At 37.2% G+C, this 26,884-nt stretch overlaps 2 protein-coding genes across 2 annotated transcripts in view; one reads left to right on the forward strand and one right to left on the reverse strand.

Moving 5' to 3' along the window:
* LOC143675809 (isopentenyl-diphosphate delta-isomerase 2-like) overlaps positions 1 to 26,884 on the forward strand; it is a 248,585-nt gene that overhangs the window by 154,063 nt on the left and 67,638 nt on the right. The window lies entirely within an intron of this gene.
* LOC143687946 (isopentenyl-diphosphate delta-isomerase 2-like) lies at positions 1,694 to 25,651 on the reverse strand. Its single transcript, XM_077165410.1, has 6 exons — positions 25,564 to 25,651; positions 7,628 to 7,670; positions 6,116 to 6,278; positions 5,651 to 5,743; positions 3,074 to 3,204; positions 1,694 to 2,482 (listed from the first exon to the last, which is right to left on the reverse strand). Exons 1-6 carry the CDS (start codon positions 25,587 to 25,589, stop codon positions 2,165 to 2,167), a joined length of 774 nt encoding a protein of 257 aa, XP_077021525.1. The 5' UTR covers positions 25,590 to 25,651; the 3' UTR covers positions 1,694 to 2,164.

Genomic DNA, 26,884 nt, shown 5'->3' on the forward strand with positions numbered 1-26,884 from the left:
TACTAGATTAGATTGAGCCTTTCAATCCATGAACGCAGTATGTATCTCTATTAATGTAGATATTCTTTGATTTCTTTCATCAGCATTTTGTAATTTTCAGCACTACAACTTCTGTGCATATTTGACTAGATTTATACCTACGTATTTCATGTTTTTGAGCAATTGTATACAGCATTATATTTTTAATTTCACTTTCCATAAATGTATAGCACTTATACAAAAATGTGATTCATTTTTTTAATTGATCACATATCCTGTGACCCTGCTGAATTCACTTATTAGTTCTAGAATTTTTTTTGTAGAGTCATTGAGATTCTTATGCAAGCAATCATGTCATCTTCAAATAGAGATGGTTTTATTTCTCTTTCTTTACTGCATGGCTTTTGGGTGTTTTACTTGCCAACTGCAACGGCTAGAACTTCCAATACTAGGTTGAATAGTAGGGGTAAGACCAGACATCCTTGCCTTGTTCTCAACCTTAGGAAGAAAACATTTAGTCTTTCACCTTTAAGTATGATATTAGCTGTAACATTTTTGTAGATATTCTCTATCAAATTGAGGAAGTTACCCTCTATTCTTGGTTTCTTGATGTTTTATAATGGGTGTTGAATTTTTTCCAAATGCTTTTCTGTATCAATTCATATGATCATGTATTTTTTTTCTTTTGTTAATATGGTGGAATACATTAGTTTATTTCCAAATATTGAACCAGCTTTGCATCTCAGAAATAAACCCCACTAGATTATGGTGCATAATTATATGCATATGTGTCTGTATCCAAATTCTATTTGCTAACATTTTGTTAAGGATTATATGCATTTACATTCAAGAATGGTGTTCTGTAGTTTTCTTTTTTTGTACTGTTTTTCCTGGTTTTGGTTTCAAGGAAATACTGGCTTATAAAATGAATTGGCATGTGCTCCCTCTACTTCTATTTTCTGGAAGAGTTCGTGTAGAATTGGTGTTCTTTCTTCAAATCAGTGGTAGAGTTCTCCAGAAAAACTATCAAGACCTGGATATTTCTGTTTTGAAGAGTTTTTAAAATCTTATTCTATTTTACTTTTTATTGACACATAAAAAGATGTCCTTTTATATCATCTTGTTATATGTCAATAAAAACATAGAGAGATAGGCATACAGAGATAGGGAAAACTAACATATTCAGCTTGGTGAATTTTCAGAAAGTGGATGAACAATGTCACCATTATCCAATCAAGAAACAGAACATTATGAGTTTCCAGAAGCCTCTCTTGTTCCCCTTTCCAGTCACTGTTCACATTCTCTTTCTTTCAGGAGTTTTAAACTGTGAATTTGATTTCACATTTCAAATTTGAATACGTCTAGGGTTTTCAAATTTCATATTGGGTAAGCTGTGGCAGTTGATGCTTTTTGAGGAGTTAACACCTTTCATCTAAGTTATCAAATTTATGTGACTTTTGTATATTAACTTCGTATTTTGTAATCTTACTAAATTCATTTATTAATGCAAATGGATTACCTGAAGATTATTTTGATTTTTCACACACATAACCATACTGTGTGAAAATAATTATGGTTGTATTTCTTCTTTCCAATCTTTATAAATTTTAGGCTTTTTCTTGCCTTAATGGAAGAACCTCTAGTGTGAGGTTGAATGAAACAATGAAAGTGAATGCAGTACCACAGTTGTGAATGTTAGTTCAAGAGACACAGATTCAAGAGATACAGATTTTAATCTTATACCACATTTTCCGACCTTTATAGGAGGACACAAACAATGCAAGAGATCCAACAGGAATATCCTTTCCATCTTATTACAACACTCAGCAGTGATCCAGTACCCAATTTCTTTTGCTCCAAAAACTCCATAAACCATATAATGAGTATAAGACTGCCCCAAATGAAAGATGAATTGAAACTAACATAGTCAAGTCCAGAGATAGAAGAATGACTGACTGTTTATCAATAGTCTAAGGGGGAAATATTAAATTTCCTTTTTAAAACTAAGCAGAAGAAAACTATTGAAATGAGACAAAAGAAAAATGTGAAGATAACATGAAGTAGCTAGAAAGGCTAAATATAAGTGATTTATTTAGTCAGTTGTATGGCATGCTTGCCTGCAATATAAGCATAGCATTTTCTGTTTGGGTGCGATATTTATGGCTAATTCTTGTCATCCATGCTGTCACACTCTGTGTATTTTATGAGGCTCAGCAAACTGGGCCACATCAGGTAAGTGATCCCACCATTTAAACAGAAACTTCTCTGAGATGGCTCTCAACCATGGAGTAACTTTTACTTCTCCTTTAGCCCCTCTTTCCAGTAGCTCTTTTAATTCCTCCTTGCTCATGTAGCAGAAACTTTTTGTTTCACTGGGATCTGGATTTACAGGAACATTCTTTCTTACAAGCAGAAGGTAACAAATTTCATGTTCTCCCCAAATTTTATCTGATTTTGCCTTGTGATGATACATTGTCATAAATGACATGTCCTCTGGAGAAACCTATGACAAAAATTGGTGCCATATTAACAACACTAAAGTAAAAAATATAGAGAATATATAGGCAAATAGAGAAAATAAACACATATTCTTTTCCTTCAAAGAGTTAGTTACCAAAGCTTTAGTTCTATCTAACTAAACTTTTGTAGACTCAAGTCTGAATAGTAATCTGTTTTTGACCTTTATAGTTTCAGTATATCTGTCTGGGACAGACTTTACAGATATTCCCACCCTGCAATAAAAACTCCTACAGAAACTGACCAGCTTTGTAAAGAAAATATCCATTTTCTCTCAAAGAGCTTCTCTAATAGATAGAGGCAAAAATGAATGACTAGTTCACAGATGATCCTAGACCTTCTTTTTAGTCTAAAATTTCAATTTCTTCTTCTTTTATAGAAAACCAGATTCCTGTTCAGTTTCAACTCTACCCAAAACAAAAGAGAACGCACAAAAGCTCTCTCTATTGCTTGTTTGTGACTTGCCTTTTCGAAGCCAAGGACACAAATCATCACCAGAACTCACGTTCAACTTTCACCTAATTTTATACACTGGTTTAACTATTGGTACATCAGTTATTGGGCAGATATTAGGTACCTGTTCCTGCGGAATTCCCAACTCACTCTGCAGACGTCTCTGAGCTGCTCTCTTTATTCCAACAGCGTCTTTTTCTTCCAGTTCTTCTGAGTTGCATATTGGATGACTAGAGCAAGAGTCAGTAAAATACCCTGGACAGAATGCACATGGAAAACATTTCCTTTATTTCCTGAAAACAGAATATACTAAATAAAACACAAACCCTTTAGGAAACACAAAATGATCTGTAACAAATACAGCCTGGGAGAGCAGAAAGAGCACAGGGTTTGCTGTGAGCATCTGTATAGAGACTGACTCTGGTGCTTTTATGGGCCATGAGAGAATGAATGAGGTATGTGACAAGGGTAATTCATAATGTTGGGGACCTCCTATGGGTGCGCCTAAGAATGGGTTGCCTTTATTGCTCACCTAAGGTAGATCCTTGAATTGGAATTTATCATCTCACGTATGTTCTGCTGCACTGAGACAAGGACTCGGTGTCATATATGTTTACACCCCAACAAAGTATCTGAATATCATAGGAAAGGAGGAAGAGGAAAGTGTATTTGTGAGATGTGTGTGTTGGGGCAAGTGTTTTGACATGAGATGATACTGTGAAGGCAAGAGTCACATTTGCAATGAAGGGTGCTCTTGTTTAATGAGTATAGTTTTATAGAAGGAATTGCAGCTATCATATCCTTGACAAAGTTTTCTTAGTGGTAAGCACTAATTACATAAGTAATGGCAAGAACACGTGGAGTGAGAGGGAACCACTCCCCACGTGAAGTCTCTCTCTGTTCCATCTAACTCCTCGGATAGTGAATGCTTTAAGTCACTTTACAAAAGTTTTCTTAAAACTCAATATACAATTACAGAGCTGAAACCCTTGTCTCACTTCTGTATATCCTGAAGGTGGCTTCGATTTTGATGTCTATCTTAAAGCAAGGAGCATTACTGGCATACTGTGGTTATCTGTTCCACAGTTAAGCCTTTTTTCTTTTACATAGACAGGCACCTACAATCAAACTCTGCCTGCTGAGCCACCATGGCCCACCCCACAGTTAAGCTGTTAAATTAACAGCCTTAAATTTTTCTTATATAAACTTAATTCAGCTTCATAGAAGAGTCAACTGCCTACAGCTTGGCCAGCAAATACAGAAATGAGTTTGGAAATGACTAGGATGAATCCACCGAACTTCAGAGAACAAGTAACTGAGAGGAGAAAGGATTCTCCATGGCCATAGTCTTTTTGCTGGGGGTGGGGGTCCCATCCAGTTTTGCTTGTGGTAGGCAAGATATGCTTTTGAAAACTATAGAAGTCTCCATGCAAAAAATGTTAAAATGAAAACCAAATGATCCTAGGCCTTCGTTTTTGTTTGACATTTCAATTTCTTCTTCTTTTACAGAAAACCAGACTCCTGTTCAGTTTCAACTCTACGCAGAACAAAAGAGAATCCACAAGAGCTCTCTCTATTGCTGGTATTCATGTTTTCTCCCCTTAAAGATGTTATCCCTACATTGGCCACTCATGATTTTGTAAGTGCAAAAAATATACTGATATGAATGAACCATAATGAGCAAACTCGAGAGTTAAACGCTGGAGCACAGTTGATCAGAAGATAGAAAGTGGGTAGAGATTGGACAACTGATGTTTAACGACTACAGAATGCTTAATGAGGCTGATTGTAAATGTTTGGAAATGGAAACAGTACTGTGTCCATTATTGTCCATGACCACCATACGTGTGGTGGTTGTAGCACAATACTGAAAGTATAACTAATAAAGCTGAGTGTGAGTATGGTTGAAAGAGGAAGGCTAGTGCTGTGTGTGTATCACCAGAATGAAAGCTAAAGGATAAAAAGAGGGACTGTATAACTTAGCGAAACCTAAAATGGATGATGATCATGGTTAATTGTGAAAAAATAAGGAAGTTCTTACATGAACTAGAACAAATGCATGTCATTATTATTAATAATAGGGTGGTATACAGGAAAATATAATTAATGCAAACTACGGTCTATAGTTAACAGTGGCACTGTAATATTCTTCAGTAATTGTAACAAAGGCACTTTACCAAAGCTAAATGTCAATAATCAGGGGATGGGATTATTTTTTCATAAGAAATGGGAATGTCATTTTGATTATGGTGGTGAATGAATAACTGTGATTATACCAGGAGCCATTGATTGTATACCTAGGATGTATGGGATGGTGTGTGAATAAAACTGACAACAAAATATATATATATAACTCTAAGTCTTGTAAAATAATCATTTCTCTCTTTAATTTTATGCTAAATATTATTTACTTTAATCTCCCAAATCCTTATATCGCCCATTTCTTCTGCATTGAAAGACCTTTCCACTACAAAACAAAAATGAACCAAAGACTCACAGAGCTGTATTGTAAAAATCAAATAACCATTAGAAGAAACATCAGCATAATAAGGATCTGTCAGTACTACCCATTTCCTCAGGGATGAACTAACAGTTCACCAAAGTGAGAGATGGACAATGGTAATCCAAATCATTCATTTCCCAGATACTTTCAGGCCAAACATGAAAACTTCCTATTAAACTATACATTCAACTGACTCACCAGGAAAAGTAAGTTTAGTGTCTGCTCTCTGCTGTACCAAGAGTTTATTCTCTGTATTGAACAAGGCAACACTGAAGGCTCGGTGCAACAGTCCTGAAAAAATAAATGCCATTCATATGAACATAAAAATATGGTGTCAGTACAATTCCTTGTTTCACTTTTTCCTCAGTCTCTGTCTCACAGAAAAAAAAATAATATCACAGAAGGTCTAGGATTGTGGTGATGACCCAAACTGATGTTTCAGAATTTCCACCTAATTGAAATTTGCTTGACAAATTAAAGGTCCATATAAATGGTTTAAGATTAGCTGTTCCTGAATCTTCTCCTAAAGAAGACAAGCATAAGCTGATTGAGGGGGTCTCCTCATCATGAGAAATGCCTTAATTCTTTCCCCTCTCCTACTCTTGCCAGCTGGAAAAAATGAGAAAATCTTGCAAAATAGACAAAGAGAACATTCCATACTACCTTTTTCGATGTTTTCATTCAAATGGCAATTCTTCCTAGTGTCTGTACCAATAACCTTATCATTTTCATCAATAATAATCAACTTTTCATCTAAGCGCTGCAATTGCTGCTTATCAAGCCAGTCAAGATTTCCTCCGGATAAAGTTGCTAGTTGTGATCCAACCTAAAATATATGTACACAATTACAGGTTTCTGTGAAAAATACTGTCATATAATTTTCATTATTTGTTACTTTAGGATTTAGCGTACCTCTTTATTTATAAGTAACAAAAATAGTATAAAAATAGGGCAGTTGTTAAATGTAGAACATATATATATATTCCTCGGGCTTCCCAGGAGTCTTTCAGTTAGGATTCAAATAATCAATCCCCATGGAAGAAACAAATACTGAGGAAAAGTTCAGGTAGTGCTCTTTGCAAAATATTTGTGGGGAACAGGTCAGAGCCTGGACAAAACAGTGGATTTGGGTCAAAGATGGTGACATTTCACATGCTTTAAGGAAAGCTCAATTTTTTTAGCTTATCATTTACCAATAGAAAACTTTGTGCATCTCTCTAGTGCCAAATACATTCTTATTTGATGATTTCCTTTGAAAATATGTTGAGAGCCACTTTTTTTTGAATCAAAAAGTTTTTTTATCATCACAACCATTTTATTTCTGTTTTTGTGAAAAATAACATATATACAAAAAGTAATAAATTTCAAAACACATCACAACAATTAGTTGTAGAACATTTTCAAGAGTTTGGTATGGGTTACAGTTCCACATTTTTGGGTTTTTGCTACTAGCTGCTCCCAGACCCTGGAGATTAAAAGAAATATCAGTATAATGATTGAGCAATCATACTCATTTTTTAATCTCTATGCTCTCTGTATAACGTCACCATCACCATCTTCTCCCACTCTTTAGGGGTATTTGGGCTATGTCCATTCTAACTTGTTCATGTTGGAAGGGGCTGTTGATAATATGAGATGGGGAATGGAACTAGCTGATGGTCTGGAGAGGCTGGCCTCTCTGTATTTCAGGATATATCTGGTCTAGGGACCCATCTGGAGGCTACAGGTTTCTGGAAAGTTACCCTGGTTCAAGGAGCCTTTGTGGAATCTTATATAATGCCCTAGGTGTTCTTCAGGATTGGCAGGAATAAGAATCACTTTTTTTTTTGCATGGGCAGGCTCCAGGAATCGAACCTGGGTCTTTAGCACAGCAAGTGAGAATTCTGTCACTGAGCTACCAGGGCACCACGCAAGAACCACTTATTTTTACATAAAATATTTTCATCATCCTTTCTCACTTTATTTTTAAAGAAATATGGGAGACTCCATCCTTTATCATTGCTCTCTTATTTTTAGTAATCTGCTCAACTACTTAACAAAGTAAATGACTGGCTGAAGAAAAAATACCAAATGAGTAGACACGGGATAGATCAGAAACTCAGGCAGAATAGTGTTGAACATGTTCAAAATTTTACCAAAAAAAGGAAAAAATCGCACAAGACAAAACACACTAACCGTTCTTGGAAACTGGAGATTCCTGGATATCAGGCGTGGAAACCTAGAGAATAAAACAAATACCCAACTTTAGCCAGAGTACATTTACACTCTTATGATTTGGAAAGATATTAACTAGGATGATCTCAAATCTTTGAATTCTTAAGCACCAGAAATCATACTCCTTCTTTCTCTAGCTATAGTTCTCATTCTTGCTGTTTCTCTCCTCCCAATTGCAATCCAAGGACAATATAAAAATTTTCATTTGACTTGTGGATTGACAGGTTATTCTTAAAAGCACAAATAAGAGAAAAACTGGAATTTTAAGTTTATTATAATTAAGCCATAAAAATCAGCAGTGAAGATCATATCCTGATTCAAGGTCTCAGAAAGTAGGAGGATACTTTGACCTGACTCCAGGACTCCTCACTAAAATAGAAAAGGTGCAGTGGACTGATCTGGCTGCCCTGGATCCACATCACTAGTAAAAACGGAGAGTGGGTCAGGTGTAATTTTAAATCACTAGGGTGAAATCCAGGAGATAAATCTTGTGACAATATTTATTTTCAAGCGTGAACTGTATGTTTAAGTTTTCATTCAACATCATATTTTAAAAATGAAATTTAAAATGTTTCTGAAGGAACAATAAGTATCATCACTGAAATATAATGGACAAAAAGATCCCATTCACAGGACATCTATAAGGAAGAGCAATAAGGAAAAGCCAAGATCTGGATAATACTCTAAACCAACCTAGTATACATAGTATACTTCACCCAAATACCGCAGACTATACTTTCTTCTCAAGAGCACATGGATCATTCTCCAGGATAGACTATATATTATGTCACAAAACAAACCTCAGTAAATTAAAAACATTGAACTCATATGATGTATCTCCTCCAACCACAATGGAATAAAGCTAGAAATGAGGGAGAAATGGAAAATTCACAATTATGTGGAAATTAAACAATATACTCTTAAACAACCCAGTAAGTGAAAGAGAAAATCACAAGAGACATTAGAAAATATCGTGAAGGGAATGAACATGAAAATAGAACATACAAAACTTATGGGATGCAAGAAAGGCAGTGCTGAATGGGAAATTTATAGCTCTAAGTGCTTACATTAAAAAAGAAGAAAGATTTCAAAGCAAAGACCTAACATCAAAACTTGAAGAAGTAGAAAAAGAACAGAAAACTAAACTCAAAGCATGCAGAAAAGAAGAAAATTTAAAAAGATTAGAGGGGAAATAAATGAAAAAGAGAGTAAAAAAATGATAGAATCACAAAACCCAAAAGTTGCTTCTTTGAAAAGATCAATAAAACTGATGCACCTTTAGAAGGACTAATGAAGGAAAAAAGAGCGAAGACACGAACATCTAAGATCAGAAGTGAAAAGGGGGACAATATTTACCAACCCCACTGAAATGAAAGGACTATAAGAAAATATGATGAATGGCTGTATGCAAACAAATGAGATAACCTAGATGAAACGGACAAATTCCCCAAAACACAAAAACTACCAACACTTCCTCAGGAAGAAAAACAGAAGATCTCAAAAAACGAACACTAGTAAAGAAATTGATTAGTAATTAAAAAGTTTCCAACAAAGAAAAGCCCAGACCAGATGGTATCACAGAGGAATTTTACCAAATATTCATGAGGAATTGACGCCAATCCAACCAAATTCTTGCAAAAAATTGAAGAAAGGGGTAGCAGTGTAAAACATTCTACAAGACCAATCTCACCCTCATATCAAAGTCAGATAAGGATACCACAAGTAAAGAAAATTATAGACCAATATTTCATGATTATAAACGCAAGAATCTTCAACAAAATATTAGCAAACTGAATTCAGCAGTACATCACATTAATTTTTAAAAATAATTTTAAAACAATAAAAATAATTAAAATTTAAAAAATTATATGAGGTAGAAAATTAGTCAATTAATACAAATTTACATTTCATACGATAAATGAATTATCCATATTAAGTTCTTTGGTTTTTATTAGAGAAGTTATGGGTTACAGAACAATCATGCATAACATACAGATTCTATATACCATCCTATTATTAACTCCTTGCATTATTAGTGAGAAACATTTGTTACAACTGATGATAGCACATTTCATAATTGTATTGTGATCTATAGTCCATGGTTTAACTTTGTGTTATGCAGTTCCATGGATTATTTTTTAAAGATTTTTATTGTTACCATACGTATACTCTAACATTTCCCTTTTAACTACATTCAGATAACTAATCAAGGGTATAAAGAACTTGTACACAGAAAACTACAAAACATTGTTAGAAGAAATCAAAGACCTAAATAAACAGGACATTCCATGTTCAAGAATTGGAAGACGAAATAGTGTTAAGATGTCAATCCTACTCGAAACAGCGGCTCTGGTCTGGGAACGCATCTTACTGCATCCTGCTGGCCGCTGCTCTAGAATGTACAGGAACATGGCCATAGCACCGAAGCAGACCTTCGTGGCGTGATCCGTGGCAGCGATCGCGGAGTCCCCCAGCACGCCAAACTCGGGTTCTGGTTGCTTCTCGCCCGCCTCCCGGGGCTGCTCCCGACTGCGAGGCTACAGCTTCCTGCCCCCACCACTCCTCCGCGTCTCTCTGCGCTTCCGCCGCGCGCCTTCCTAAAGCGCGCGACCCGGGAACGCCCGCCCGGATGCGCCTCCTTCCCTACTCTCCTATGCCTCCGCGCTGCGCAGCCAATGAGCTCATCATACTTACTCAACTTCCCTGGCTATATCACTGTCCAATTCCTTGTTGTAATATAGTACTATAGTTTTGCAAGATTTTACCATCGGGAAGACCTGGGTAAAGGATAACATGGTCTCTTTATACACCATTTCTCTCTTTTTTTAAAATTGCATTTTATTTATTTATTTATTTATTAAACATAACAACATACAAGCATTCTTACCATATGATCGTTCCATTCTTGATATATACTCAATAACTCACAATATCGTCTCATAGTTGTATATTCATCATCGTGATCATTTCTTAGCATGGTGTTTCTTATACTATGCATGTGAATTTACAATAATTTCAAAATAAAAAGATTAATAAAAATTGCTTTTTGTTTTCCTTGTATCTAGAAATGTAAAGCAACAATGAAATACTTTTGATTTTCTACTTACAGGAACTGTGTCAAGTAGAAAATTACTTTAGATTTTGTCTCCCAACACTGTTTACCCAATTATTGTATATTACTCAGAAAGTCTTAAGATCAGCATGTCTTAAAAGGAAAGCAACAGAGTTTTTAAAAGTTAAAGCAAAGTAGTCATTTGAACTTGATAATATGTGTCTTAATTTGTTACAAACTAATTCAAGATCATGCTAACTTAATTCCAGTAAAATACAGAAACGTTGCTCCAGTATAGTTCCTTTCCCTTCTACCCCATGTGCTATAATTGTCATATCCAATATGTCTATATATGTTATAAATCTGTAACAACTATGAAGATTTAATCAATAATCAAACCCTCTGCCAAAGAAAAATCCAGGATCAGATGGCTTCATCGGTGAATTCTATCAAACATTTAGGAGCTAACACCAATGCTTCTGAATCTCTTCCTAAGAATTCAAGAGATGGAATGAGGCCAGATTTATCCTGATACCAAGCATGATAAAGATATCACAAGGAAAGAACATTACAGACCAAAGGTGAAATATGAAAAACAATCAGTGTTATAAACTACATGTGGTAGCCAGAAGCTGTTTGTACCCCAGGAAAGATCATGTACTTTTGGTCCATTCCTGTGAGTGTAGGCCTATTGTTGGGGGGACTTTTGATTATGTTATTTCAACTGAGATGTGACCTATAACCTTTAAAATGGGTCTTAATCCTCTTATTGAAGACCTTCATAAGAGGATAAAGGACATACAGAAAACAAACAGAAAGTGAAGAGAGACAAGAAGACACACAGAGGCTCAGAGTAGAGGTCACTGAAGCCAGAAGATGGAATCAACGAAACCCAGGAGAAAAAGGAGAGACCAGCAGACATCACCATGTGTGAGGCCATGTGACAGAGGATCTGAGGATCACCAACAACTGGTCTTTGGGGAGAAGGTGCCAGCCTGTTGATGCCCATATCTGGACATTTTTTCAGCCTCAAAATTGTAAACTTGTCAACTAAAAATCCTCACTGTTAAAGGCCATTCCTTTTTGGTATATTGCATTTCGTCAGTCTTACCAAAGCAAAACACTCCCTAAATAGAATGCAGGGGGAAAGATACATGATTATCTCAGTAAAAACAAGAAGTCATTTGAGAAAATCTAGTATACCTTATTGTTTAAAAATAAAAACTCAGAAATTATGAATAGAAGGAATTTCTCAACATTTAAGAAAATCCACAACTAACATCACACTCAATGGTGAAAGACTTAAAGAATTCCCCTAAAGATCAGGAACAAGACAAGGATGACACTTTCACCACTGCTATTCAATATTATACTAGAAGTTCTCGCCAGAACAATTTGTCTAGGTGAGACTAGTTGAGTTTCAGTAATTTCAGGAATTAAATTCTGCCTAGTTTAAAATATGGAGAGAAAAACATCTATATAATGATCCAGTAGTCATAAATCATTTGTTAATACTTCATTTCTTTTACTCCCTTTTAATTTTGTTCGTTCATAAATCTTGAGCGATATCTGGGTAAGGACTGTTCTACTGTCTTCATGCTGGAAAGGGGCATCGTCATTAAAGGGTAGAGTAACGAAACTAGTTGTTGTTCTTGGAGAGACTTGTCCCTCTGGGTTTCAGGGCTTAAGTGACATAGGAACAATCTGGAGGCTTATGGCTCTGGAAAATAAACTTCATAGGTAAATTGAAAACTGTACGCTTTTGAAATTTTGTTGGTATGTCCAGAGTGGTGCCCCAATAAATCCCACAGTGATTTGGTCAGTGCATAGAAAGGTATTTGCAAAGTCCCCTTTGGGGAATGGTGAGAACTGGGGAAAATTCAACCTCCCCAAGTTGACTTCTTGATATTCTCACAAGCAGTGTGGATAACCAAAGCTATAAGCTGAGCCCCCAGTCTTGGGGTTTGTTCATATGAAACTTAACCCCACAAAGGATAGGTCAAGCATACTTAAAATTAGGCCTAAGAGTCACCCCCATGAGAACCTCTTTTGTTGCTCCGATGTGGCCTCTGTCTCTCAAGCCAACACAACAAGCAAAGTCACCACCCTCCCCCTGTCTATGTGCGACATGACTCGCAAGGGTGTGGACCTTCCTGACAACGTGGGACAGAAATCCTAGAATGAGCTGAGACTCAGAATCAAGGGATTGAGTAAACCTTCTCAACCCAAAGGGGGAAGAGTGCAATGAGACAAAGTGTCAATGGCTGAGAGATTCCAAACAGAGTCGAGAGGTTATCCTGGAGGTTATTCTTACACATTGAGTAGATATCACCTTGTTATTCAAGATGTAATGGAGGGGCTGGAGGAAACTGCCTGAAAATGTAGAGCTGTGTTCTAGGAGCCATGTTTCTTGATGATGATTGAATAATGATATAGCTTTCATAATGTGACTGTGTGATTGTGAAAACCTTGTGTCTGATACTCCTTTTATCTATCCTGTCAACAGATGAGTAGAACATATGGAATAAAAGTAAATAATAGTGGGGACAAATGTTAAAATGAATTTAGTTTGAAATGCTAGTGATCAATGAAAGGGAGGGGTAAGGGGTATGGTATGTTGTTCTAGCTTGCTAGCTTCTGGAAGGCAACACACCAGAGAACAATTCGCTGTTAATACAAGGGGATTTATTTTGTCAGTTCTTCAGAAGAAAGGCAGCTAACTTTCATCTGAGGTTCTTTCTTATGTGGGAATACTCAGGGTTATCTCTGCTGGCCTTCTCTCCAAGCCTCTGGGTTCCAACAACTTTCCCTGGGGTGATTCCTTTCTGCATCTCCAAAGGCCTGGGCTGAGCTGCGAGTGCTGTACTGAGGTATGCTGAGCTGCTTGGGCTGTGCTAGGTTGTGCTCGTTCAGGTAAGCACCAGCCAATTAAGTTAAACGTCATTCATTGCAGCAGGCACACCTCCTAGCCGACTGCAGATGTAATCAGCAACAGATGAAGTTCATGTACCATTGGCTCATGTCCATCGCAACAGAACTAGATGCCTTCACCTGGCCAAGTTGACAGCTGAATCTAACTATCACATGTGTATAACTTTTTTTTCTGTTTTCGTTTTATTTCTTTTTCTGAATTGATGCATATGTTCTAAGAAATGATCATGATGATGAATATACAACTAAAACAAACAAACAAAAAGAAAATTGTAAGTTTTAACAAAAGGAGTAGAAGGAGGTGACATAACCCTGTTACATGGAGAAAACACATTTTATAGGTTTCAGATAGAACCTGAGCTGTTCCTTAGCGTTTTCAAGAACAAAACCCTTGTGCCTACCTGGGGCTTGCATACTGTGGCATTTTCAATATCTGGCTGAAACTTGCAGAAGAGTAACCTCCAGAATGATCTCTCAACTCTATTTGGATCTCTTAGCCACTGAAACTTTACTTTTATTTCTTTTTTCACTTTTGGTCAACCAGTCCCATGATACTAGTGCTGGGCTTATTCCTAAGAGTCACGTCCCACATTTCCAGGGAGACTTACAACCCTGGATGTCATGTCCATGTGGAGGAGAAGATAGTGAGTTTATTTGCAGAGTTTGGCTTAAAGAGAGAGACCACAACTGAACAACAAAAGAGATTCTCTGGGGATCCTTGTAGGTATTAGCTATAAATAAGTTTAGCTTTGTCATTATGAAAAAGAGTCTCCCATGAGGGCAAGCCTCAAGCTCAAGTTCTTGGAGTTATTGCCTTTCACCCTACATGGGACATGACATCCAAGGGAGAAATTCTCCCTGGTGATGTGAGATAAGAATTCCAGGGAAGAAGGAGACCTGGCACCATGGGATCAACAATTCTATCCTGACCTAAGGAGGGAAAAGAAGTATAAATAACTAATAAAGTATCAGTGGCAGAGAGAGTTCAAATAGAGTTGAGAGGCTACTCAGGTCTTCTCTTGTGCAAGCTTCAGTTAGACCTTGCTACCTATCATAACCTGCCAACCCCCACCAGGACCATTCCACCCAATCCTAAAGAACACCTAAGGCAATATATAAGATTCCACAAGGGTTCCATGCATTCGAGTAACTTTCCAGAAACCTACAAACTCCAGATGAGTTCCAAGACCAGATAAGTCCTGAAAACTAGCCCAACCTCTCCAGAACATCAGATAGTTCCATCTCCCTACCCCATAATAGTGATACACAATTTCAATATGAAAAATTTAGAATTGCCATAGCCCAAACACTCCTAAAGAGAGGGGTGGAAAGATCAAAGGTGATGGTGGAGCTATACAGAGAAGATAGGATTTAACAAATGAATATGGGTGCTGAATCATTAAATTGATATCTCTTTTAGTCTCCAGTATTTTAGAGCAGCTAGAAGTAAAAGCCTAAAACTGTGGAATTGTCACCTATGTCAGACTCTGAAATACGTTCAACAACTAATGGTGGTGCTGTGCTTTGAAACGTATAGTTTTTTTGTATATATGCTATTATTCACAAAAAAAAAGGAAAAAAGTTTATTGTGATGATAAAAAAATATTTAAACCCTCTAGCCTCCTATATTCTGGAGCTGCTGGAAGGGAAAATATGAGAGGATCATATGGTAGTCCATGAGAAACTCTAGGATCTGTCCTTTACTCGTTGAAGAGTGCTTTGAAAACTATTGCTTTTTTATTTCTTTGCTTTATATATGTTATATTATACACTAAAAAGAGTTTAAAAAAAAGAATTATCAGTGCTAATAATTTCATCTTTATTTCCTGCTGTGGAGAAATTAGTCTTTCTATGAATGTATTATAATTTCCACAATGTATAGTCTGTTCCTACAGGGGAAAAAAAAGATCAAGGGCTTGGCTTATTTAATTGGGAGCCCCGATTACTTGTAAGAGTGGTAAGAATTCCTCATGTGGGGAAGTTTAATAATTCCACACTTTCTTTTACCAGCCCCTCAAGGGACCTTACAGATACTTTTTCATGTTATGCCCAAAACACTCTGAAATGTGTAAGAGTATTACATCAAAATTATACTAATATATCATTCCATAGTCTAGGTTCTCTGCGACATAAAGCTAAATTAAGTTGTTTAAATAAACTGACAAGTAAATTAAGTTAGTTTGCCACAGAAAATTTAAATGTTGGTTTAAGTAAATATCTATTCTTTTGTTCTTAAAAAGGAATAAAAGGTCTTAAAATACAGACAATAACATCTTTTATCCTGTATCCTGATTTACTTTAGCCCTACCCAGACCAACTTCATTCACATCTCTAATTAAATTCTAATCTCTTTTTCTTTTACTTTAAAAGTGGCTGTATGGAGTTAGGTGGTTAACCTGGAGGTTATTCTTATGGATTATATAGATATCCGTTTTTAGTTTATTGTGTATTGGAGCGGCTAGAGGGAAGTACCTGAAACTGTTGAACTGTGATCCAGTAGACTTGACTCTTGACGAAGACTGTATAACTATATAGCTTTTACAATGTGACTACGTAATTGTGAAAACCTTGTGTCTGATGCTCCTTTTATCCAGAGTGTGGATAGATGAGTTTAAAAAGGGGGGGAGGTAAAAATAAATAATGGGGAAGAGAAAGGGTTAGAACCGGGTAGATTGAAATACTGTGGGTCAATGAGAGGGAGGGGTAAAGGGTATGGAGTATATGAGTTCTTTTTTTTTCTTTTTCTTTCTCTTTTCTGGAGTGATGCAAATATTCTAAAAACGATCATGGTGAAGAATGCAGAACTATGGGATGATAAAAAATAAAAATTAAAGAAATTTTAAGTGGCTGTCTGGAGTAATGCTGAGTTTCAGAGCTGCAGTACCCTAATGCTGAGTCTCAGATGTCACACAGATACCCAAAATTCCAAAGACCTACCAGGTCATACACAAAGAACAAAGCATCTCAGAACTTAGAAAAAACAGTTAAGCTCAGGGATATATGGGACTGCTGTAAGAGCTTCTAATATAGGCCTTAATTTTTTATAAGCATTTTCTAAATGAAGCTAGTTTCAGAAATAAAGACATTTGACTGTTGGCTTATACTGGAAACATCAGCCAGAAAATGTCGAAGTTTTTGTTCTGTCCCACTGTTGTGGTTTGCTAAAGATCATGGAATGCCATATAGCAGAAATGAATTGGCTTTTCCAAAGAGGATTTATGAGTTTACAAATTTAGAGTTCCAAGGTCATGAAAATGTCTGAATTAAGGCATCAACAAGATGATAGATTCCTGGACTCACTGGCATCTGAAACACATCTGTCAGCTATGAAGGCACATGGCTGGCATCTGCTGGTCCTTGCTAATGGTTTTTTCTTTCAGCTTCAGATTGGAGGGTCCTCTCTTAGCTTCTGCAGGACAAATTCTGGATTTCATCTCTTAGCTTAGCACGTCCCTAGGTATTTTCTTTTCTGTCTCCATGTGTCTCCATTTTCTGTTTCCTCCAAAATGCCTCTCCCTTAATGGACTCCAGTAAGTGGATTAAAATCCACCTTGAATCAACGGGGCCATATCTCCATAGAAACAACCTAATCAAAAGCTCCCTCCCAGTACTAGGTGTGCCATCCCGTGATTGGATTTTAAGAAGGTGGCTTTTCTGAAAATCATAACAGCCTCAAACCAGCACATTCAACTCTTTGGACCCTCAAAAGACATGTTCTTTCCGTATACAAAATACATTCACTCCATTGCAATATGACAAATGCCTTAAACCATTTCAGTATAATACAAAGTCATAAACTGTACAAAATCTCATTAAAATCAGTTAAAGGTGTGGTCTATTCTAACGTGAAATTCTCCTCTGGCTCTAAACTTGTGGAACTTCGAACAAGTAATATGCTTCCAATTACAAAGGAGGGTCAGTCATAGGATAAATGTTTCCATTTCCATAAGGAGAAATTGGAAGGAAAACAGGGGTCACCAGACCCAAACAACTGTGAAAACCTGCTGGGCAAACTCCATTATATTGCAAAGTCTGATAGTCATTAATAGAATGATGTTTTATCCCTGGCACTTGAGAGAGGCAGTCTCATCTTTCCAAGGACTTATGCAGTGGACCTGCTCTCTTCAAACACTGGGGAGAGGGTTACAAAATTGGGAAGAACACATTGTTCTTGACTTCACCTCCTCCAGCATCTGGGTGGCATCCAGACTCTCTGCCATCTCTGGAGTACACACTCTACCCCTTCAGAAGAGTGGGATGGTGGCCAGGCTCTCCTGAATTGCCAAGAAATGTGCCCCACTCTTTCTGAGGCCTGAGGTATCAATCCTTTCTTGAACAGCAAGGCAGTAAGCCTGCCCAACTGCATCCAGGGCAAACTCACCCTTTCCACATGCATGAGTGAGTCTGTTCTACTGGCCCAAGATTTCTTGGCTCCAGACCTTAGTTTCCATGGTTCTGTCTTTGAAGTCACTTTTCCTTCAATCTGTCTTTTCTGTTCATTTTAGTCTAGACTGGCAGTGATTCCATGCATACAGATCTCGTAAAACAAATTTTTTGGGTTGGCATGCAGTATAAGGGGTATCAGCTGTCAGACAATAGGACTTTATACAAATTCTTTCTGGATAATTATATTTACACTCTTGGCTTTTTCTGAAATGACTGACTGTTTCCACAGTTGGGTAAATCTTTATATGGGGCATGATTCTCTGGGGTCTCACTTTCTGGAAGCCCAGAATTTTTCAGACTATTAATTTCTGGTTGCTTTGTAGCCAAGAGTTCAGTTCTCAGTTCATTTCTTTCCTCTCACATTTTACTGTAAGTTGTAATGAGAAGTAAGGCTGTATTTTCCAACTCCATTTGGAAATCAATTCAGCTAAATATACAAGCTTGTTCACCACAAATTCTACCTTCCATCCAAATCCAGGGCTCAAATGTGCCACATTCTCTGCCACTTTAAAACAAGGGTTACCTTTCTTCCAATTTGCAACCACACCATTTCTAAGATCTCATCAGAAGTATCTTTAGAGTCCATATATCCTAGAATAGTCTCTTCAAAGCAATCTAGGCTTTCTCTATCAAGCTCCTCACAGCTCTTCCAGAATCTTCCCCTTATTCATTTACAAAGCTATTCCAGCATTTTTGGGTTTTGCAAATCACAGAACCCCACTTCTCTAGTACCAAAAACTGTTTTGCTTTTCTAAAGCTGCTGGAATGCAATATAGCAGAAATAGGTTGGCTTTTACAAAGAGGATTTATTATATGACACATTACAGTTCAAAGGCCATGAGACTGCCTGAATTAAGGCACCAATAAGATGATACCTGGACTCTGAAGAAAAGCCACTGGCATCTGGAACACTTCTGTCAACTCAGAAGACACATGACTGGCATCTGCTTGTCCTTGCTCCTGCTTCATTGCTCTCAGCTCTGAGTCCAGGGTCCTCTCTTAGCTTCTCCTGGGAAAATTCTGGATTTCTCCTCTTAGCTAGCATCTCCTGGGGTACTTTTTTTTTTCTGTCTCCAAGTGTCTGTGCTACTCCAAAATGTGTCCCTCTTAAATGACTCCAATAAGTGGATCAAGACCCATTTTCAGTGGGCAGGATCACATCTCCATGGAAACAGCCTAATTAAAAGACCCCAGCTAACAATAGGTCTTCCCCCCCAAGATCAGATTAAAAGAACCTGACTTTTCCGGGATACATAACAGCTTCAAACCAGCACACTCACCTTTACACATTTACCAGGATTATGTGAATTAACAGGCAGAACATGATTTATATACTTGCACTATTTCTCTTTTAAAGTCCCTTTTTGTTGAAGATGAAGTTCTGACTTACAGGTGAATTTCCAGAGATGCATTAGAGTAAAGCAGTATAACTGACAAGTAGATTTCATTGTTCCATGATCTGTAAACTTCCTTTTTCTTTTTGCCATGGGCAGGCACTGGGAATTGAACCCAGGTCTCTGGCATGTGAGAACTCTGCCTGTTAAGCCATCGTGGCCTGTTCTGTAATCTTCTTTTAAGAATAACAAAACCATTCCTAATAGCATCAATAGACAACAGTTGTCTAACATCATGCAGATCAGAATAAGGATGTAATATGGACAGTGAGAACATTGTCAAGTCTTTAGGAATTTTATATAACCTCTAAATATTTGAATAACAGTTCACTCAGTTAACAGAAGGAAAGAAAGTCTTTTTTGATTATTGTAATTCCTCCAAACACTCCTTATGTAATATCATCTCACTTTTACCAGGTAAGAGGGCACATCCTTTGCAAAGATTAAAATAAAAGATAATCTGTAGAGATCAATTTTGAAAGGGCAAAATGTCTGAAGTTGTCAGGTTTGAACATTATGTTAAAAATCAAAATGGGTTACTGTGAAACAAGATTTGACCCCTTATTTAACCAAAGTGACAATAAAAAGTCTTCTAAAATAAATGATGATAATGTCAGCATAAAAATCAACAAGATTATTATTCTGATATGACATAAAATCTGTCTCTTCTAGAAAGAATACTCAGATGGTTAAGAAAACTTTTTATAATGTTTCATTAAGAGCAGAACAGCAATCTGCATTATTTTTCATTGTTTTCATTTTAATTCTTTTATTGTGCGATATAATATATATACGAAAAGGAATAAATTTCAAAGTACATTGTAACAAGTAGTTATAAGACAGATTTCAGAGTTTGGTATGGGTTACCGTTCCACAATTGCAGTTTTTCCTTTCAGCTGCTCTAAGACACTGGAGCCTAAAAGAAATATCATTATAATGACTCAGCAGTCATACTCATTTGTAAAACCTTATCTTCTCTGTTATAACTCCATCTTCTTCTGTGATCTTTCTCCCAATCTTTAGGGGTATATGGGCTATGTCCATTCAAACTTTTTCATGTTGGAAAGGGCTGTCAATAATATGGGATAGGGAGATGGAACTAGTTGATATTCTGGAGAGGCTGGCCCCTCTGGGTTTCAGGACTTATCTGGCCAGGAATTCTTCGGAGTGTGTAGTTTTCTGGAAAGTAATCATAGTGCATTGAACTTTTATAGAATCTCAGTTAGAACCCAAGGTGTCTTTATTTTATATATTTTTTATTGTGAAAAATAGCATATATGTAAAAAAGCAATATATTTCAACTCACACTGCAAACAATTAGTTGTAGAGCAGATTTCAGAGTTTGTCATGGGTTACAACTCCACAATTTTAGTTTTTTCCTTCTAACTCACCAAGACATTGGAAACTAAAGAAAAAAATCAACATAATGGTTCAGCAGTCATATTCATTTGTTAAATCCTATCTGCTCTGTTACAACTCCACCTTCTCCTGTGATCTCTCTCCCAATCTCTACGGGTATTTGGGCTATGCCCATTATAACTTTTTTATGTTGAAAAGTACTGTCAATAATATGGGATGAGGGATGGAACTGGTTGATGTTCTGGAGAGGCTGGCCCCTCTGGGTTTCAGGACTTATGTGGCCTAGGAACCCATCTAGAGTTTGTATGTTCCTCGAAAGTAATCATACTGCATGGAACCTTTGTAGAAGCTCAGATAATGCCATGGGTATTCTTTAGGGTTGGCAGGAACGGTTTTGGTTGGGATTTGTCAAACCATGGTAAATAGCAATATCTAGGTGAAGCTTGCAGAAGAGTAGCCTCCAGAGTAGCCTCTCAACTCTATTTGAATTCTCTCAGCCACTGACACCTTATTTTGTTACAATTCTTTTCCCCAATTTGGTCAGGCAGGCATTGTTGATTTCACGGTGCTAAGGCTAGACTCATCCCTTAGATTCATTTCCTATGTTACCAGGGAGATTTTCACCCCTGAATGTCATGTCCTACATAGCGGGGAGGGTAATGATTTTCCTCACAGAGTTCAGGTCAGAGAAAGACAGGCCATATCTGCGCAACAAAAGAAGTCCTCTGGACGTTACTGTTAGCCATTCCTATAGGTAAGTTAAACTTCTCTGTTACATAAATAAGCTTCACAAGAGCAAGCCTCAAGATAAAGGGCTTGGCCTGTTGACTTGGGAGTTCTAGTATTTGAGACAGTATCAGGGTTTTTCCCAGTGGTAAAGCTTAATAGGACCATTTTTCCTCCTGTCCATCAAGGGATGTTGCTAGTACTTTTTAATGATCTGTTCAACATACTCTGGAATGTATCAGGATATTACATTAAACTCTACAGAATTGCAAGCCCTCATTTCCATTCTGGGGTCCATGAGCTTTGTTGTTTAAATCATCTACCTAGACAGGTTGAATTAGATTATGCGCTACAGAAAATTTAGTTTTTGGATAAAATCAACTTCTCTTCCTTTGGAATCTGTATTATTTTTAAGAGAGACTAAATTCCAATTTTGTATGACCACACAATTTGACATGAAAAGCTATTCAATAATGTGATAAGTAAGACTATCAAATTTTATTAGTGTTGAGTAAAAGAAAAACAGAACTCATTTTCTCAACTATTCTACACCTTTTCATATCCACTCAGATCCTGTCTCTCACATTAAAACTAGCCATTTACCAAACTATTCTCCCTTCTCAAACTTATCAAATTTTAGTCAGCATTGACCACAACAGACAAAATTCATTTCCACAATTTCCACAACAGCTTTCCTTGGCATGTTTTCTTCCTGCACCTACAAAAGTCTTGGCCTGTGTGGGCTCTGCAATTTCTCTCCAAAATGGTTTACTCTTAAGGGACTCCATAAGTGACCCCACCTTGAATGGGTGGAGACATGTCTGCATGGAAACAACATAAACAAATAGATCTCACCCAACAATATTAGATCAGGATTAAAGAACATGGCTTTTACGGGGTACACTACAGTTTCAAATTGGCATATTTACATACTCACATACTTTGTCACCAAAAGGATCTTTGATACAGTCTTAAACCTCCTACAAAGCATAATTACTTTAAAACAGTTTGTCAAACTAATAATTTCATTAAACACAAACTTACATTTTTCTCCATCTTAAAGATCTAATAGATATTATGCTCCTTTTTTCTACTGGAGGTTAAAAAAATCTTTTTGTTTTCATAATATCCTAAAATTATGAACATTCTCAAAATCCTCAAGCTCTGGAAAATATGCAACAGTGGTATAGTTTTCTCCAAGTATAACTCCAGGAAACTTCTCTATGTCTTTCAGGGATATTTTCTCTTACTCTCTGAAATTTGGAAATTAGATCTTATTCTATTACCATTATCCTAAAGCTATTAAGATTTTAATAATGATTTGTTTGTTGCAGCTACTGTTGCAAAGGTATGATTGGGAATTAAAAAATAATTTTAAATTGGGGAATTCTCTCAGAACAAACATGGCCTACTTCACAATATTTCATCTGTGCCCCTCATTTCTCATCTCCAGACCCAGTAGAAAGAATTCTAAATCAAGCCTACCCTTACCCATCCTTCTCTACCCAACCCCTCCCCATATCTGTCTTACCTGGTTAGGCTCTAGGGGCAGGGTTAGGTGAGATGGAAAGAACCAAGGCTTGGTTTTAAAAATTTTAAATGAACGATTTAAGACCCCTAAGGTGGCCTTAGTGTTGATGAGAGTTCTTATGCCCTTCTTTTAATTGTTTCTAATTATTAGGTATATTTCTTCTGAAGCTCCTAAAGCAATTGGAAAAGTCTTTGCCTTTCCCCAAAGCATTCCTCTACTGCCTTCAGGAAATTCCAGGGGGTTGATTTCTTTCCAATGTTTAGGTTTCTTTACTGTCATTATAAAAACTAACATTTTGAACCCTGGTACCTAGATTGTTTTTTCCCCCTCTAGGTCTCCAGGAGTACTACTATATATGTGCTTACTTATCTTTAAGAAATCTGAATACAGCTCTTTTAAGAGTTTTGTTTGCCAATTTGGTATTACTGTTTGGATACAGGAAAGTAAACACTGCACAAACAGACACAAATAGAAGATAATACACACACACAAAAACCACCCAGAAGCATAGAGATAGAAAACTCAGTAATTTGAACCCTACTTTTCCTGGTATGCTTGAATATTATAATTTCTCTTTGGCCTCCCTGTTCATCCATTGCTGTAGGCTCTTACCAATTGGTAGAAATTTGCCAGAGGTTCTGCTGCTGATTTTAGAAAGCATGAGGACACTGCTTTGTATGGGAGAGTTAGATCATTTCTATCTCAGGGTCTTTTAAGTCTGATAATGAGGGATACAGAGTAGGAGAATAAGGGAGTTTCCTGCTTTCCTGATCTATTGGACCCTTGGTTACAGGGTGGAGGTGGCTGCTAATCTTTATAGGCAAAATTTTACATTTTTTTCAACATTGATTGTTGAGAGAGACAAATAAAGGATTGAACATATATCTTGTTACCCCATTTCTCCTCTCACTTGCCCAAAGTTTCCCATTTCTCAGAATTTCAATAATCAATAACCAATTAGGAACACTTGAACAATACAAATGCAATAAGACAATGACTAACAAATTTTAACAGACACTTAACACTTAGTATATATGTAAGTAACACACAAATTAATAACTAGACCGAACATACTAATTAACATTTAAACAGGTATTCCACATTATCCCTACGTAACACACCAGTTAAATAGTTAAGCAGGCATACTCAATTTCATCAAATACCAATTAATTATTGGACTGCTTACTTTCCAGGAGCATACTCCACAAACAAACTCAGGGTAGGGCCCCAAATCTCGTACTGAATGGTAGCCAGAAAACAGAAAGGTACAGAGATCAGAGCAAGGGACAGCATTCTGGAAGTGGGACTCAGGGCCTCAAGCCCTAGGTCCAGGGACTCAAAACTGCTGGACTAACTTCCTGATCTGCTTTTAACTTGATGACCCATTCAATCAGTCAGACATCTGGACCTGAAACTGGGAACGCTTTTCTCTCTTTGAAGCTTTTCAAGATGCCAACGGTCTGGAGTACAAACAGTTAGAGAAAAATGCAGCTGCCAAGCCTCTATACTAAAAGAGTCTAGCAGTTGCAAAAGACTTAAGTACTATATTTACCTGTCCCATCAGGGCTCCAAAACATCAGGCATTCTGAACCCTTGCTTCTTAGGAATCTTTCTCCCTTCATAGTCACCAAATTGATACTGGACAAAAGCAGAGAGTTCTCTGCCCATTGTACATAGCAGCCAATCCATAATACCAGGGTTTAAGAGAAAAAGTGTTCAATGCTACACATGAAGCAGGACAGCAGATGGCCTATGGGCCCCTGGATCTGTCTCCCTGAGTTTAAGGAGTTCAGGATATATATGGAGTCAGACAAGGTGGGCAGGGTGGATTTGTTACCATTACATTAGAAAGCATACACAGAGCTGAGACTAGTTTACAATGACCATTACAATAGAAAATATAAACAGGACTAGACTAGGCCAGAATAACCATTACAATAGCAACTATAAACAAGGGTGAAACTAGTTGAGTTTCAGGTATTAACTTCTGTCAATTCTACAATATAGAAAAAATCTATATAATGATTCAGTAATCATAATCATTTGTTAATTCTTAATTTCTCAGTTACAAAAAAGCACTTCACAAAACACAGCACCCACCCATGATAATAGGTTTCATCAAACTAAGAATAGAAGGGAACTTTCTCAACACAACAAAGGTCATATGGAAAAACCTACAGCTAACATCAGATTCAATGGTGAGAGACTGGATGCTTTACCTATAAGACTGGGAACAAGAATAGGATGTCCTTTCTTACCACTGTTATTCATCATCATACTGGAATGCTTAGCTAAAACAATAAGTAAGACAAAGAAGTGAAAATATGCAGTTGAAAAGAAAGAAATATGTCAGTTCAAAGAGACACTAAAGAGATGTCAACCCACTCCAATGCAAGTGTTGGTGTCCCCAGTAAAAGCACAACTCACATAGGCACTGGATAGAACAATGTTTACTCACGTAGAGAAGAGAGAGACCAGGGCCATTTTCAGTTCAGTGAGTGGGTCCCTTCTGATGCTACAGTGGGGCTACCTCATCCCTTCCCTGCTAGGAGCAAATATATTAGTGGAGTTGGTCAGGTGTCACATGACATACATGATGAAGCAATTCAAAGAACTTGCTGTTCCTATGGGACAGTGGAGGATCACCATACAAGGAAGAATAATTTTGACTGAGTATAATAAGCTCACAGCTTACTCCCCAAAAAAGGAATTATTCTGGATCAGCGCTCTGATTGGGCAAACCCTGGGAGGCATGGCAGGTCATATGATTGCTGCTTGCCCAACAGTCTACTTCCCTTCACCCATACCATGCTATAACAAATAAAATTGCAATAGAAGGTCACAATCAGTAGGACCAGCAACTACCTCAAATTTGAAGGTGGAGATGTGTATGATGAATAATTCCAATGATGATGATTCATTTGGAAAGCTCCCTTATCAGGTTTACATGGCATTTAATTGCAGCTTCCAGGAGGACCATTCCTAGAAATATGGCCAGACCTCCTTGGAGTCAAGTTCTCAACCAAGAACCACAAATACTAAAGTTGTCAGCTAAAGAAATTAAAGAAAGAACTCAAGGGGGATTGCAGCTGTACAGACAACCACCCCACTTGAGCATGAATCCTTTTCAGTTCATTTCAAATGGAGACATGTTTAAGAGCATGGCCAGCCTGGGGTGTCATGTGTGACTGACTGCAGCTCCCTTCAGAAATCATAGTGCTGTAACTGAGAAATTAAGAGTCAACAAATGATTATGATTACTGAACCATTATATAGGTGTCTTATTCTTTCTATACTGTAGAATAGGCAGAAGTTAATATCTGAAATTACTCAAGTTCAACTAGTCTCAGCCCTGTGTACACTTACTATTGTAAAGTTAACAACCCCACCCCTTTTTGTCTGCATCTGTAAAAACTATGAACTTCTCAGACTTGGGGAGACAGATTTGTGGGCTGATAGGCCATCTGCTTTACTGCTTCATCCATAGCAATAAACTCTCTCTTTTTGAAACCTTGGGGTTATGGGTTGGCTGTTGTGGCATCAGGCAGGGAACCCTGCATTTATTTGGTATCATCGCAATGACTGAGCACCAAATCTTTCCCTTGTGAGACCCACCAGACAAAGCCATAGTAATGGCCTAGGGTCAGGCCTGAAAAGATCACACCTAGGTTCTTAGCTAGGACCAGATTCTTCAACTCCATCCCTTGATTTTTCAAGACCTATGGGAAAAACATAGGCTATCCCATCCTAGACCTGAATGGGTGGGATGTGTAGCCAAG

This window comes from Tamandua tetradactyla, chromosome 1, assembly GCF_023851605.1.
Source record: "Tamandua tetradactyla isolate mTamTet1 chromosome 1, mTamTet1.pri, whole genome shotgun sequence".
Lineage (NCBI taxonomy): Eukaryota > Metazoa > Chordata > Mammalia > Pilosa > Myrmecophagidae > Tamandua > Tamandua tetradactyla.